The 14,843-nt window shown below is 41.5% G+C and overlaps 1 protein-coding gene across 7 annotated transcripts in view; it reads right to left on the bottom strand.

Moving 5' to 3' along the window:
* The window catches only part of LOC133470529 (partitioning defective 3 homolog), a 307,047-nt gene extending 295,767 nt beyond the window's left edge, over positions 1-11,280 (bottom strand). For 4 of the 7 annotated variants that reach the window (XM_061758995.1, XM_061758998.1, XM_061758997.1 and 1 more), the window contains exons 1-2: positions 11,077-11,259; positions 10,388-10,984 (exon numbers count right to left, since the gene is read on the bottom strand). In XM_061758995.1, the coding sequence (XP_061614979.1) occupies positions 10,388-10,507 (120 nt within the window). In that variant the 5' untranslated portion in view covers positions 10,508-10,984; positions 11,077-11,259. Of the gene's footprint in view, positions 1-10,387; positions 10,985-11,076 lie in introns of all 7 variants that reach the window. The other 3 variants (XM_061759000.1, XM_061759001.1, XM_061758996.1) reach the window with 2 other exon arrangements.
* Between the last annotated feature and the right edge of the window lie 3,563 nt (positions 11,281-14,843).

Genomic DNA, 14,843 nt, shown 5'->3' with positions numbered 1-14,843 from the left:
AATGTGTGAGGAAGCAGAAGCACCCAGAGAAAACCCATGCGACCAGGAGAGGAACATGCCAACTCCAAACAGGAAGGTCCAAGCCGAGATTCGAAACCAGAGACTATCGACTGTGAGGCACATTTTCTAACCAAAACTTCACCATACTGCAATTCAATTCATATTTTCAACCTTTATGCTTCTAAAGTTATACAAAACGAGTTCAAGTCACTATCTTGCATGAAAGCAAAAAGAGGTGAAACAGTTATAAATTCATTCATTTTCCGTACCGTATATCCTCACTAGGGTCAAGGGCGTGCTGGAGCCTATCCCAACTATCTTCGGGGGAGAGGCGGGGTACACCCTGAACTGGTCACCAGCGAGTCGCAGCGCACATAGAAATAAACCACCATTTGCACTCACATTCACACCCATGGGCAATTTAGTCTTCAATTAACCTACCATGCATGTTTTTGGGATGTGGGAGAAAGCCGGGGTACCCAGAGAAAACCCACACAGGCACGGGGGAGAACATACAAACCACACACAGGGGAATTGAACCCTGGTCCTCAGAACTGTGAGACAGATGTGCTAACCAGTTGGCCACCGTCCGGCACAGTTATAAATTTCACATAAAAATTATAGTAACCCAAATTATCACAGTTATGGGTACAATTACCACATTGCTAAAATAAATGAGAAACCCCCTCCAAAAAAAAAAAAAAAAAAAAAAAAAAAAAAACAAAAAAAACAACAGATGTAAGCTCCAAAAGCATGGAAATGTCAAATACAAAAAATCTGCACTTGCAACCTTAATGATCAGAAGTGCTACAGAAATGGATGGATAAAAACAAACAAAACAAATCCTACTACTTTTACTGTACTTTTTGAATATTAGCAATTGTAAACAGCAGCAACCAAAATGAATATTCATACATGCAATACCCAACAAAATGTACTTAAGAAGAGATGCCTGAAGATATGATGTGTTGACCTAAGCCATGCAAAAGTTTTCAGATTTCGAACTTGGGATCTGATGTACAATACACAAAATGTGATAATACAAATACCACTTCTTTTCCTGACCTTGTGGTGCAATGGTAACATGGGTTGTGTGTCTGATAATATCAGGATCATAATAGGCTTCCCACTGGCACATTTTTCTCCGATCAACACTATCATGTTTAAACAAAATATGCTGGGGGTGGGTCTCATTACAACCTTGGATAAAACTAAATATACCAATAAATAAAATAGCCTTAATAGTAAAACTGAATTTAAAAAACAAAACAAAAAACAGTTTAATGTTCTGAGAAATAGTCTAAACACACATACATGCATCAATTAACACAACATCAAGAGCATATCTATCCTATTGTCCTGTACTGGCTAATGATTAACTAGATTCTCTGAACCAGTGAGCCTGTAAATTGCTGGCTGGCTAGGGCAGGAAATCATACACTAGTAGGACACTGGAACGTAACCGGTTTACTCGCTTTCAGATAAGTCTGTGAAGCACATGAAGAAGACACTATGTGCTCTTTTACTGACTAAAAAATGTCACCGTGCATTTTCATGGTATACAGACAAGCACCAAAAAAAAATAACTAAAGGTATATATAGACTTGGATCAGCAGTTACAGAAGAAGCACACCCCAAATATTTTGATATACTGTATGTAGCCAGAAAAGACCAGTCACGCAATGGCTTGGCATGGCAATGGTATATGGCACTATTACACGTGGCTTGTCGACTGCTGTATTTGGCAAGAGGTGCCAGAAATCCTTGCAGCTTTGCATGCAACACTCAAGCTCCACCCTGAATTCAGAGTCCCTGATGTTTGTTGCACCGTTGACTCACACAAGTCTTTGCATGCCTTTGCTCTCACCACCACCTACACGGCACGTGTGCAACTGTTTGGTGTACACACGAGTGGCATTCTAGACTGAGGAGAGGCCCTGAAATGCCCTTGCCTGGACCCTGAAGAGAGAACCTCTTTGATAAAGATAAGGGCCTCACTGTGGTGTCATTGATCTTAGGGCCAGTCGACTGAGTGGGGGAACCCGCTACAGTCATTAAATCAGGCAGAGAGGTTGTAAAATGCAGTAACCTAGTCTTCAATATTCATTCATGTTAGCTTTGCATACCTATAATGTTAGCAAAGCAAGATATTATGCTGAAGCTAAAAAATATTTGACAGTTGACATTGACGATGTTTCTAATTGGAGCAACTATAAGGGTAACAAAGTACTGTAAAGTTCAGATTATAAACTGCAGCTTTTTGCCCCAGCTTTAACCTCTGCAGCTTCAACAAAGGTAACGTGCACTGTTTATGAATTTTTCAATGAGCTCTAATGTTGTATTAACTGTTTAAGTCTTTAAATCAAATAATGGTGGCATTAATAATGTATGTATGGTTTTAATAAAGTGGAATATATTATTGTCACATTAAAAAAATCTAAGTTTCCTTTCCCTTCGTAGCATCATCCGTCTTGAGTATTGACTTATGATGTCGCAGATCGTGATCCAAAGTAATTCAGTTCATCCTTAGGTCTTGCCAGAGCTACATACTGTATAAAAGTACCACTCCAGTCCTTAAGATAGCATTTATGCACTTTACAGAGTGATTAACAACTGTCAAACTAATGAAAGCGAAGAAGCTATGTTTTACAAAGATAAATCATAAAATCTTGGATACACTATCCAGATTTGTGACAATATTGCATTTCTTTCTTGGTACATGCCACCCCGTTACAAAGTTTGATGGTAATCAGTTGTTTATGAATTATGCATGCGACAAGTACTACAAATAAACTTAGCCCTTGGCGGAGGTGAGTATAACATCTTCCATTGGTCAAGGTGATAAATGCAAGTCTTGATTAAAAAAAATAAATTAATTAAGGGTGTCTGTTCATGTGATATTTAAATAAACTTAGCTTGCATTGATCAGCAGCATATGTTCAAGTGGGCAACCAGCATCTTTGTGAAAGGTTGAGTATATTTTGACTTGTGAAGCAGAAGGGATGTTTTACTTAGACTGGCAGAAAATCATCATCTCTGTGGATAAAGCATGAGATAAAGGCTAGTCTGTGGCAAGACAACAGTGTGTGCGGATAGGAAAAAGAGGACTAATGATAGAAGAGAAGTTGCACAAAGGAGGATGATGAGAGGTTACTGAGTCCACACTTCCCTCCTCTCCTGTGCTCTGTTCCCTGATGTGGCAGAAATGAATTTGAAAAATCTCTGCTGCCTGACCAGAAGCCTGAACTTATCCATCCTTAATTACCGTCAATCACGCCGCTCTCTTGTCATCCTGCAGAACCCACAAGCTCAGCTTTGCACTGTCTATTCACATAATTACATATCTAGTTATCATGTACTGCTGTAGAACAGCTACTCGAATAGGCTAGAGTTTGACATAACCAACAAGTTCCTGAGTGTAGTGAGTTAATTATTCCTGAAAAGCTTTCATGCAATGACATTTTCTGTTTCGTTTCATGATGCATTTGAGTGCAGTTCAACTGGTTAATTTTAATTAGCCCCATCTTTTGAGTAAACTGGGAACTTTTCTTTGTTAGTGTTTGTGCATGTGTGTCAAAGGGTATCTAAAAGGTTTCAATGACCTGTGTTACAGTCTACATTTACAGTACCACAGCCTCGATCAATGGACTAGTCTCCACCATTTTGCTGAGCCACAGAAAATGAGTACAGCAACATATTCTATCTGGGGTATAGCTGTTACTCCGAGTGGCATACAATGGGGATCTGTATCAGCAGTATGGTCCCTACCTATAGCACCAATCACCATGACAATAGGTACAGGTATATAAAATAATATGGTATATGAATCAGTTAATTTGTGCCCTTGCTTATATGCAGCTGATACTTTGAAATTGAGAGGGTAAAATATAATATTCAATGGCATTGCGATGCATTGCTTCAAACAACACAACAATAGGTTAAGGCAATTTTCTTTTATGTGTAATCGATATTAAAGACCTTCTCCTCATGTTGGCCAAATCATCTTATTGTGAGTCTAAACAGAGAATGAGCTGTTGTGGCTGATGTAGAAAACTGCAGTCAGTCCAATGCTTGGCTACATTTGGATTTATCAAGAAAGACTAGATTATTTGGATGTGAATAGAATTTTCCCAATAAGGCTAAAGTGTTCACATTTGTAGACTGGTATTCGTATCATTGTCAGGGTATCGAGACAGGTATCCCTGATGGAGATGCACGATAGAGCCCCAAATGTGGAAATAAATGGCTTTGTCTTGTCATTTCAACAGCTCTATCATGTTTTGTCTGATGGTGAATTACAGTCCACCCTGCCAACTCCATCATGTCCATGTGGTGTTTTATGGCGGCTCTATCTTTTCTCCTCTTGAGGTCCTCAATTATTACTTATTACAGTGCTGCGAAACAACAGCCTTGAGAGATGAGAAAACCAATTTTGTATTCTTATCTTCATGACTGTGCAAGTTGAAGAGCAGATTGGCTCTGAAGTTAATGGCGTCTGAGTGGCTTATTGATGATGCAAGCTTCCCTGTGCCACTGACACTGAGACGAAGCCCTCGAAAGCCCCACAGAAGAAAAGGCACAACATCATAGCTTGTATGAATAACTATCTCACATCGTCAATCAAAACTGACCATTATTGACCATACCGTGCATGTGTACTTAAAGGTATACATTTTGTGCATCGGCGGGTGAGACAGTAATGCAAAGGTTATAGGGTTTAGGCCTCTATCGTTTTGGATCCATCCACATACATCGATCTTCTTCTTTTCCTTTCGGCTTGTCCCTTTAGGGGTCGCCAGAGCGCGTCATCCTTTTCCATGTAAGCCTATCTCCTGCATCCTCCTCTCGAACACCAACTGCCCTCATGTCTTCCCTCACGACATCCATCAATCTTCTCTTTGGTCTTCCTCTAGCTCTCTTGCCTGGCAGCTCCATCCTCATCATCCTTCTACCAATATAATCACTATTTCTCCTCTGGATGTGTCCAAACCATCGAAGTCTGCTCTCTCTAACTTTGTCTCCAAAACATCGAACCTTGGCTGTCCCTCTGATGAGCTCTTTTCTAATTTTATCCAACCTGGTCACTCCGAGGGCGAACCTCAACATCTTCATTTCCGCCACCTCCAGCTCTGCTTCCTGTTGTCTCTTCAGTGCCACTGTCTCTAATCCGTACATCATGGCTGGTCTCACCACTGTTTTATAAACTTTGCCCTTCATCCAAGCACAGACTCTTCTGTCACATAACACACCTGACACCTTCCTCGACCCATTCCAACCTGCGTGGACCCGTTTCTTCACTTCCTGACCACACTCACCATTGCTCTGGATGGTTGATCCCAAGTATTTAAAGTCCTCCACCCTTGCTATCTCTTCTCCCTGTAGCCTCACTCTTCCCCCACCACCCCTCTCATTCATGCACATATATTCTGTCTTACTTCGGCTAATCTTCATTTCTCTGCTTTCCAGTGCATGCCTCCATCTGTCTAACTGTTCCTCCACCTGCTCCCTGCTTTCACTGCAGTGACACCTCCACCTTAAATTCGTCTGTCACACCTATAGCACACCTCACCGCTGTTCTGCTGCCCTCGTACACGTCTTGTATTATTCTAACATACTTCTCTGCCACTCCAGACTTCCGCATGCAGTACCACAGTTCCTCTTTGGGTACTCTGTCATAGGCTTTCTCTAGATCTACAAAGACACAATGTAGCTCCTTCTGACCTTCTCTGTACTTTTCCATCAACATCCTCAAGGCAAATAATGCATCAGTGGTACTCTTTCTAGGCATGAAACCATACTGTTGCTCGCAAATACTCACTTCTGTCCTGAGTCTAGCCTTCACTACTCTTTCCCATAACTTCATTATGTGGCTCATCAGCTTTATTCCTCTATAGTTCCCACAGCTCTGTACATCACCCTTGTTCTTAAAAATGGGCACAAGCACACTTTTCCTCCATTCCTCAGGTATCTTCTCACGCGCTAGAATTCTATTGAACAAGCTGGTCAAAAACTCCACAGCCACCTCTCCTAGATGCTTCCATACCTCCACAGGAATGTCATCAGAACCAACTGCCTTTCCATTTTTCATCCTCTTTAATGGCTTTCTAACTTCCACTTACTAATCATTGCCACTTCCTGGTCCACCACACTTGCCTCTTCTACTCTCCCTTCTCTCTAATTTTCCTTCTCGAAGTATTCTTTCCATCTAGCTAGTACACTGCTGGCACTAGTCAACATATTTCCATCTCTATCCTTAATCACCCTAACCTGCTGAACATCGCTCCCATCTCTATCCCTCTGTCTGGCCAGCCTGTATAGAACCTTTTCTCCTTCTTTAGTGTCCAACCTGCCATACATGTCATCATATGCCACTTGTTTGGCCTTTGCCACCTCAACCTTTGCCCTGTGTCGGATCTCAATATATTCCTTTTGCCTCTCCTCTGTTCTCTCAGTGTCCCACTTCTTCTTAGCTAACCTTTTTCCTTGTATGATTTCCTGTACTGTGAGATTCCACCACCAAGTCTCCTTTCCTACCAAAAGATACACCAAGTACTCTCCTGCCTGCCTCTCTGATCACCTTGCCTGCAGTGGTCCAGTCTTCTGGAAGCTCCTCCTGTCCACCGAGAGCCTGTCTCACCGCTTCCCAAAAAGCTTCACAACACTCGTCCTGTCTCAGCTTCCACCACATGGTTCTCTGCTCTGCCTTTGTCCTCCTAATCTTCCTCCCCACCACCATAGTCATCTTACACACCACCATCATATGCTGTCTAGCCACACTCTCCCCTACAACAAAACTTACAGTTGGTAACCTCCTTCAGATTACATCGTCTGCACAAGATGTAATCCACCTGCGTGAATCTACCTCCGCTCTTGTAGGTCACCCTATGTTTTTGCCTGTTCTGGAAAAAAGTGTTCACTACAGCCTTTGCATCCTTTTTGCAAAGTCTACCACCGTCTGTCCCTCCAAGTCCCTTTCCAGGATGCCGTACTTACCAATCACTTCTTCATGACCCTTATTTCCTTCACCAACATGTCCATTACAATCTGCACCAATCACAACTCTTTCTCTGTCTGGGATGCTCAGAACTACTTCGTCTAGCTCCTTCCAGAATTTCTCTTTCACCTCTAGGTCACATCCTACCTGTGGTACTCATCACATTATACATAACACCCTCAATTTCAAGTTTCAGCCTCATCATTCGATATGATACTCTTTTCACCTCCAAGACATTCTTTTATTTTTTGCATTTATCCACATACATTGAATAAATTGTATAAACTGTAACTTTAGAAGAGGTATTATGGTTTAAGTGCTTTGTCAGCTCAGAGAACATTTAAAAATCTCAAGTGACTCTCTATACAGCGATTATGTCTTCCCGAGGCCCAAAGGGCTTAAAAGACCTGTTGGAGATGGCCATGTTCTCCGGAGCCAACGCTTCTCCATTTCCAGTACCACAGCATGGATCAATGGACCAGTCGCTTCCATCCTGCTGAGCCGCAGAAAACTATTAAGGGGATGTGTGATCACTGGCGTGTGTCAGAGGAAGTCCTCTTTAAGAATGAATGTTGACCTGCAGGACTTCAGCACTGTTTAGTCTCAGTGGCTAAATCTCCTACTGGGTGGAAAATTGTTAATCTTTTGCGAAATGGGTGGGATGGCAGGCTTAGCCGAGCCATAACGAAGAAGGAGTATGAGACCGCACAGAAAAAGAAAATATACAAATACAAATATATCATTACATTAGCTGGGGACTATTAACAGGTCTATAGAGAAATACAACTGCTGCTGGTCTCAGACTGTTTCATGTGGAAATTTTCACCTTCACTTGTATTCTGGTAACATTATGACTTTTTTTTCCCTCATTTTATTCTTGTAAGATTAGGGTAAGACTTTGTTTTCCCATACTTTTTCTTCTCAGCGTGGCCCAATTACACCTTAGGAGAAATCAACTTAGACTTAAGTCAGTTTTCTCAACGTTATCTCAAGCCATTGAGGACCTCTAAAGGTTTATTAGGATTCAAGATTTACTGGCAATAAGGGGAAAAGGATGGGGCACCACCAACCTTTAATTGATTCACTAAGTGGGTTTGAAAACAAAGCCACAAGCAACCATTTGCGGGAAAAACACATGTCAGAACCCGTTCAGGTTTGGCACAAGGGGTTACATTCCATCATGAAGCTTGAATATGCTCCAAAACTTGTTTTGCATTTAAAAGAAGTCAATGAGTGTATACCACAGTAGGATTTGTTCTTACATTTACTGGCCACTCCATTACGTTCACCTGCATGATCCAAAGGTAACACGATACATGTCAGTGGTGGGAAATAATGAACTACAAATCCTTATGTTACTGTACTTAAGTAGATTTATTTCAGCTATCTGTACTTAGGTATTTATTTTTGGATGACTATTTTTATTACAATCATTTGAAAACGGATATTGTATCTGTATTTTACTGCTTACTTTTTCAAAACAGGTGTTAATTTTTTTTCATCACGACAAACAAATAGAAAGAGGTAAACTCAACCAGGGTTGAGATCTTTATTGATTTGAGATCTTGGAGTCTTATAAGGTGAAAAAAACCTGGGACAGCAACGACGGAACACCAGGAAGCTTTGATGACGACTGCAACAGATTTTGAGAAGCAAGATATTCCCCATCCATGGCCTTATTTCGGAAAACTGTTTCAGAGAATGTATGTTCTTGGCTACAATGATTTGAGACAAATAAATGGATGTCTTGCAGCAGCTGAAAAAAAACAAATGGTGTTTTTTGTTATCATTAGCTACTTTAGCATTTTTATGTCACTGAGTTCACAATGTTAGCAAAGCTAACTGTTTACGAACAAGTTGTTTGACAGCATACTTTTTACGGTTATACTTCAGTACATTTCAGAGTTTGTATTTTTTGTTTTACTTTTACTTTAGTACAGTAGTTGAACATGTACTTTTACTTTTACCAGAGTATTTCTTTAGACAAGTATCTGTTCTTCTACTTAAGTACTTAAGGGAGTTCTTTTGCCATATTTAGATTTGTGCTCCTCTCGTGGCAAAAAAAATTGTAGCAAAATATTAGAAACATCTTTCAGGAGGTATAGTGTGGTGCAGCTCTACTTCTACTCATGCACAGTTAATCGAGATATTTTAAAGATGTTCCGATACATCCTCTATGTCACAGGTGTCAAACTGGGGGCCCGCGGGCCAGATCCGGCCCGCCACGTCATTTTATGTGGCCCGCGAGTGTGCATCGACTTTGTGTTTCTTGCTAAAATACCAATTCCAAATTGGCTTCACTTTTAAAAATATTGATATTGCATTTACCAACCGCACTTTTAAAATAAAATTGATTCATACTGTAGTTGAACAGCGGAATGATGGGTGACTGGTTAGAGCGTCTGCCTCACGGTTCTGGGGACTGGGGTTCAATCCCCGGCCCCGCCTGTGTGGAGTTTGCATGTTCACCCCATGCCTCTGTGGGTTTTCCCCAGGTACTACGGTTGTTTATTGAAGACTCTAAATTGCCCATAGGTTTGAATGTGAGTACGAATCGTTGTTTGTTTATATTTGCCCAGCGATTGGCTGGCAACCGGTTCACGGTGTACCCCGCCTCCTGCCCGATGATAGCTAGGATTGGCTCCAGCACTTCCGCGACCCTTGTGAGGATAAGCGGCTCAGAAAATGGATGATGTAGTCGAACAAACACTTTTTTTACTGGCTTTTGATTTCAAAAGTAACTATCCATTAATTTGTGTTCGTGTCATAACACGAGGCAGTCATACATTCATATGAGTTTGCAGCCATAACGGCCCTCCGAGTGGAACCATAACTGCGATGTGGCCCGTGACAAAAATGAGTTTGACACCCTTGCTCTATGCTATAAATTTCATTAGGCTGTGCAGGTAACCCCTGAGTGCAAAGTTGATTGCATGCTATGATATATTCGTTTTTGTTTATTTATTTATTTTTTTCACTTAAGCGTGTTTGTAATCAATTGGTAATCAGACTGTCGACACACCTGCACACGAACACGCGCGTTATTTATTTTTTTATTATTATCTTCTCTGAGTACATTACAAACCGGTGTCACCAAGCATCGAATTATTGTCCACACGCTGTAGTTTCGCGGTGTTTTTCTCCTTTTGTAACCAAACAAAACACCGCACATAATGGCCCCGTTTTGACGATTTTCTCCTTCCAGTCATCCAAAAGGAGCCATCGGGGGTCCACGTTGGCTCCTTGTCTTAGGGAAGCAACTACTTCCGACACCCTACCACCGCCTTCTGGCTCTTTATTTGGCCGAGAATAAAAAGCGCCATGTTGCGGCTCCAGTTGTGTCTGGAGTCGCCCTGCCTCGAAGCGAGACGTTGCACCGGATTGTGTTCTTACCTTCGCGATGGCCCTTTTGTACCTCATGGCCGCTTGTTCGACGAGGCTGGTCACTTTAATATTCCCATCCCCGCACGGGACAACCACCCGGGTCCGACCGAAACACACGGTCACCTTCATGTCCTCACGTTAATTCCAAAGAGGCAAAAGACGAAGCATCAAAAGGGCACAAACCATCCCTGGCGGCGGTGGGGAAGCGTAACAAAATTATTTAAAAAACTAAAAAATCCCCGGTGATCGTGTGAAGTGCGTGGAGAAGTCCAAGCTATGAGATCCAGTGGCTGTGAGCGGCTGACTGGGTGGCGTCCTCCTCCTCTAGTGTTGACTTACTTCGACAGAAACTTCCCAGCCGAGCGGCTTCTCAGCAGGGAGCTCACAGCTGACATGACGCTGCGAGGGTCGCCCACATGTTGGAGCAGGCAACAGGAATGTCTCCTGTGCAAAACACTCTCTACTTAACCCTTTAAAAACAGTACATCTTTGTATTTTAGATTTCCTTTGGGCAGGCAACCAAGAGTCAATAGTTTGCACCAGTGGTGTAGTCAGGCACGCGCACACATAGACCTGAAATGGTGCTCAACCACATGCCCTTTTGCCCTGGATGAAAAAAAGTCATTTTTACTGCAGCCAGTTTTTCTTCATTCATCAATATTTAAAAAATAGCAATAATAATAAATAAATAAAATTACCCTCTGCGTCATCAATTCCACCCAAAGCGTTTTGATAATTGATGGGCATTTATCCGAGTCCTTGGGAAAATTGTACATATGACATTGATGCCCTGGAATTTTTTATAACCTTGTTCTGACTCATACCTTTGAACAATGAGACCCCTCTGATGATGCAGAAGCTGTCTGCTTTCACCACTGATGAGCATTGGTCTTAATTACCCGTACCTCTATACAGTGGGTGCGGAAAGTTTTCAGACCCCCTTAAATGTTTCACTCTTTGTTATTTGCAGCCATTTGTTAAAATCATTTAAGTTCATTTTTTTCCTCATTAATGTACACATAGCACCCCATATTGACAGAAAAAAACATAGTTGTTGAAATTTTTGCTGATTTATTAAAAAAGAAAAACTGAAATATCACACAGCCATAAGTATTAAGACCCTTTGCTGTGACACTCATATATTTAATTTGGGTGCTGTCCATTTCTTCTGATCCTCCTTGAGATGGTTCTACACCTTCATTGGAGTCCAGCTGTGTTTTATTATACTGATTGGACTTGATTAGGAAAGCCACACACCTGTCTATATAAGACCTTACAGCTCACAGTGCCTGTCAGAGCAAATGAGAATCATGAGGTCAAAGGAACTGCCTGAAGAGCTCAGAAACAGAATTGTGGCAAGGCACAGATTTGGCCAAGCTTACAAAAATAATTCTACTGCACTTAAGGTTCCTAAGAGCACAGTGGACTCTATAATCCTTAAACGGAAGACGTTTTGGACGACCAGAACCCTTCCTAGAGCTGGCCGTCCGGCCAAACTGAGCAATTGGGGGAGAAGAGCCTTGGTGAGAGAGGTAAAGAAGAACCCAAAGATCACTGTGGCTGAGCTCCAGAGATGCAGTCGGGAGCTGGAAGAAAGTTCTAGCAAGTCAACCATCACTGTAGCCCTCTACCAGTCGGGGCTTTATGGCAGAGTGGCCCGACGGAAGCCTCTCCTCAGTGTCAGACACATGAAAGCCCGCATGGAGTTTGCTAAAAAAAACAACAACAAAAAAACACCTGAAGGACTCCAAGATGGTGAGAAATAAGATTCTCTGGCCTGATGAGACCAAGATAGAAATTGTTGGCCTTAATTCTAAGCAGTATGTGTGGAGAAAATCAGGCACTGCTCATCAACTGTCCAATATAGTCCCAACAGTGAAGCATGGTGGTGGCAGCATCATGCTGTGGGGGTCTTTTTCAGCTGCAGGGGCAGGACGACTGGTTGCAATCGAAAGAAAAATGAATGCACCCAAGTACAGGGATATCCTGGATGAAAACCTTCTCCAGAGTGCTCAAAACCTCAGACTGGGCTGAAGGTTCACCTTCCAACAAGACAATGACCCTAAGCACACAGCTAAAATACGGAAGGAGTGGCTTCAGAACAACTCCGTGACTGTTTTTGAATGGCCCAGCCAGAGCCCTGACTTAAACCCAATTGAGCATCTCTGAAAAGACCCCCCCAACAAAAGAGGTTATTAAAGAAGAATATTATAATTACAGACAAATAAAAATGAAAATAAATCAAATGAAAACCTCAAACATATTGGCACTAGTGAAAGGATGGATAAACCTACAGTATAGTTTTACAGTATTAAGACTATTTAATTCTAAGACAATTACAATAATGAAATATACACTATTATTAATACATGCACAATATTTTTACACATTTACACAAATACAGAATAAGTATTACCAACCAAATAAATAATGAATGCAAATACTTACACTCTTGAATTGATGTTCTTATCAAAGTTATGTTAAAGTTAACTTGATGAATAGCTCACTAATTGATAAAGAGCACTTTAGATTAAAATGCATTTGGTTAAAGACTGAAGCGAATCCTTTTTACTGACAGATTTTACCAACAAACGATGGCAAGAATGCATGTAGATGCTACACCCCCATCAAGGCCAAGTTCAGACCCAAACAGATGACTATTTCATCCAGCCTATGTGTAATACTAGTCCTCAAATGCTTCTGGAAACTCAATTTGACAGTTTTTTTCCATCCACACTGCACAGAGCGTTTTTGGGTTGCACGGTGGGAACAAGAATTTGGATCAGGTCAAGAAAAGCTGTATGGCTTTGATGATTGTAAAAGTCGACAAAATCCAATTGCCTTTTTAAAATGTACACCAACAAAAGCTATTTCATGCTGCTTTTAATATAGGGCATGTCTTGACAGCACCTTTTGGGGATTACGCCACAATTCTCTCATGGAAAGTAAAACTGATTTAGGTGAGTGCCTCAACCCGTTTGTTCTTTTTTTTTCTTTCTTATTTATCACATTTCGCCTTTGTGTGTGTGTGCGAGAGGCACAGGCTAATTTCCTACACAATAGGAAATAGTTTTCTCCAGGGCACTCTGGTTTTCTCCAGGCACTCTGGTTTTCTCTCACATCCCCAAAACATGCGTGGTCGGTTGATTGAAGACTCTAAATTGCCCATTGGTGTTAATGTGAGTGCGAATGGTTGTTTGTTTCTATGTGCCCTGCGATTGGCTGGCAACCAGTTCAGGGTGTACCCTGCCTCCTGCCCGATGACAGCTGGGATAGGCTCCAGCACGCCCGCGACCCTAGTGAGGAGAAGCACTCAGAAAATGGATGGATGGATATATGTGACTGCCCTAAGCAGATTCATAAATTGAATTTTGAAAAATACAGTGAAGGCATTTATAGGTATATGTAATCCTTGGTACCGGATGCATGGATGGATGGATAACACCTGCATTTACTGTAACGTATAATAAAAAGTCTCCCTTCCTGAAGATCGTCCTGTATTTTGAAATTTGACAGCACAGTTTAAAAACAAAATAGAAAAGAGTGTCACCTTCCGGAAGTAAAAAGTATTACACCTCATTTTCTGTAACGGATTAGTAGGCCTTGCTTTCCTAAAATCCATCCCTTAATTTACCATGTTTAAGGAGATTTGCCATTTGAGAGTTTAGGATTTTACGGATTAGACTACTTTTTTGGCTGCTCTTTTATATCCACACTTTGCAAAGCTGATCCCTTGTTGTACAATATGGCAACATGACAGAACACCTGTATCCATCCATCCATCCATCCATCCTTTATCTATTCTGTTTATCCTGTTCAGGGTCACGGGAAGTTGCAGTATATCCCAGTTGACTTCGGGCAAGAAGCCGAGTTTACCTTGGACTTGTCACCTGTCAATCACAGCTGGGCAACTATAGAGACAGATAATTTACATTTACACTCACATTCACACCGTCATGCAGTGGTTAGGAGCTGAACTCATGCTTCCTGCACAGAAGCCAGGCAAACCACCACACCATCAGAGACAATACAGTCCATCGATATGTAAGATAATTTATAATCTCATTAGAAATAGCACAATAGGTGAAAAGGACTGGGAATTAAGTGTTTTGAGACTTCATCATTTGCAGAAGTTGGAACATTTTGAAAAGGGATGGTATTATGCAACATTTAGGCAATCCTACAAAAATAATTATTTCCAGGTTTATCCGTTTTTAGGTTAGCATGGTGGCCCACTGGCCTCATGCTTAGCAGTTAGCACATCTGTCTCACAGTTCTGAGGTTTTGAGTTCAAATATTGGTTCTGGCCTTCCTATGTGCGGTATTTATGTTCTCTCTGTGCTTGCATGGACTTTTTATTTTATTTTTCCAGAGTATTCCAGTTTCCACATTCCAAAAACATACGTTAGGTCAGATGAACTGAAAATCGTCTTGTCGGTGTGAATGCTTGTTTGTCCATATCATG

The sequence above is a fragment of the Phyllopteryx taeniolatus genome, chromosome 20 (genome assembly GCF_024500385.1).
Source record: "Phyllopteryx taeniolatus isolate TA_2022b chromosome 20, UOR_Ptae_1.2, whole genome shotgun sequence".
NCBI lineage: Eukaryota > Metazoa > Chordata > Actinopteri > Syngnathiformes > Syngnathidae > Phyllopteryx > Phyllopteryx taeniolatus.
Note: the sequence above shows the minus strand (reverse complement) of the source record. Positions and strands in the feature narration are given on the sequence as shown.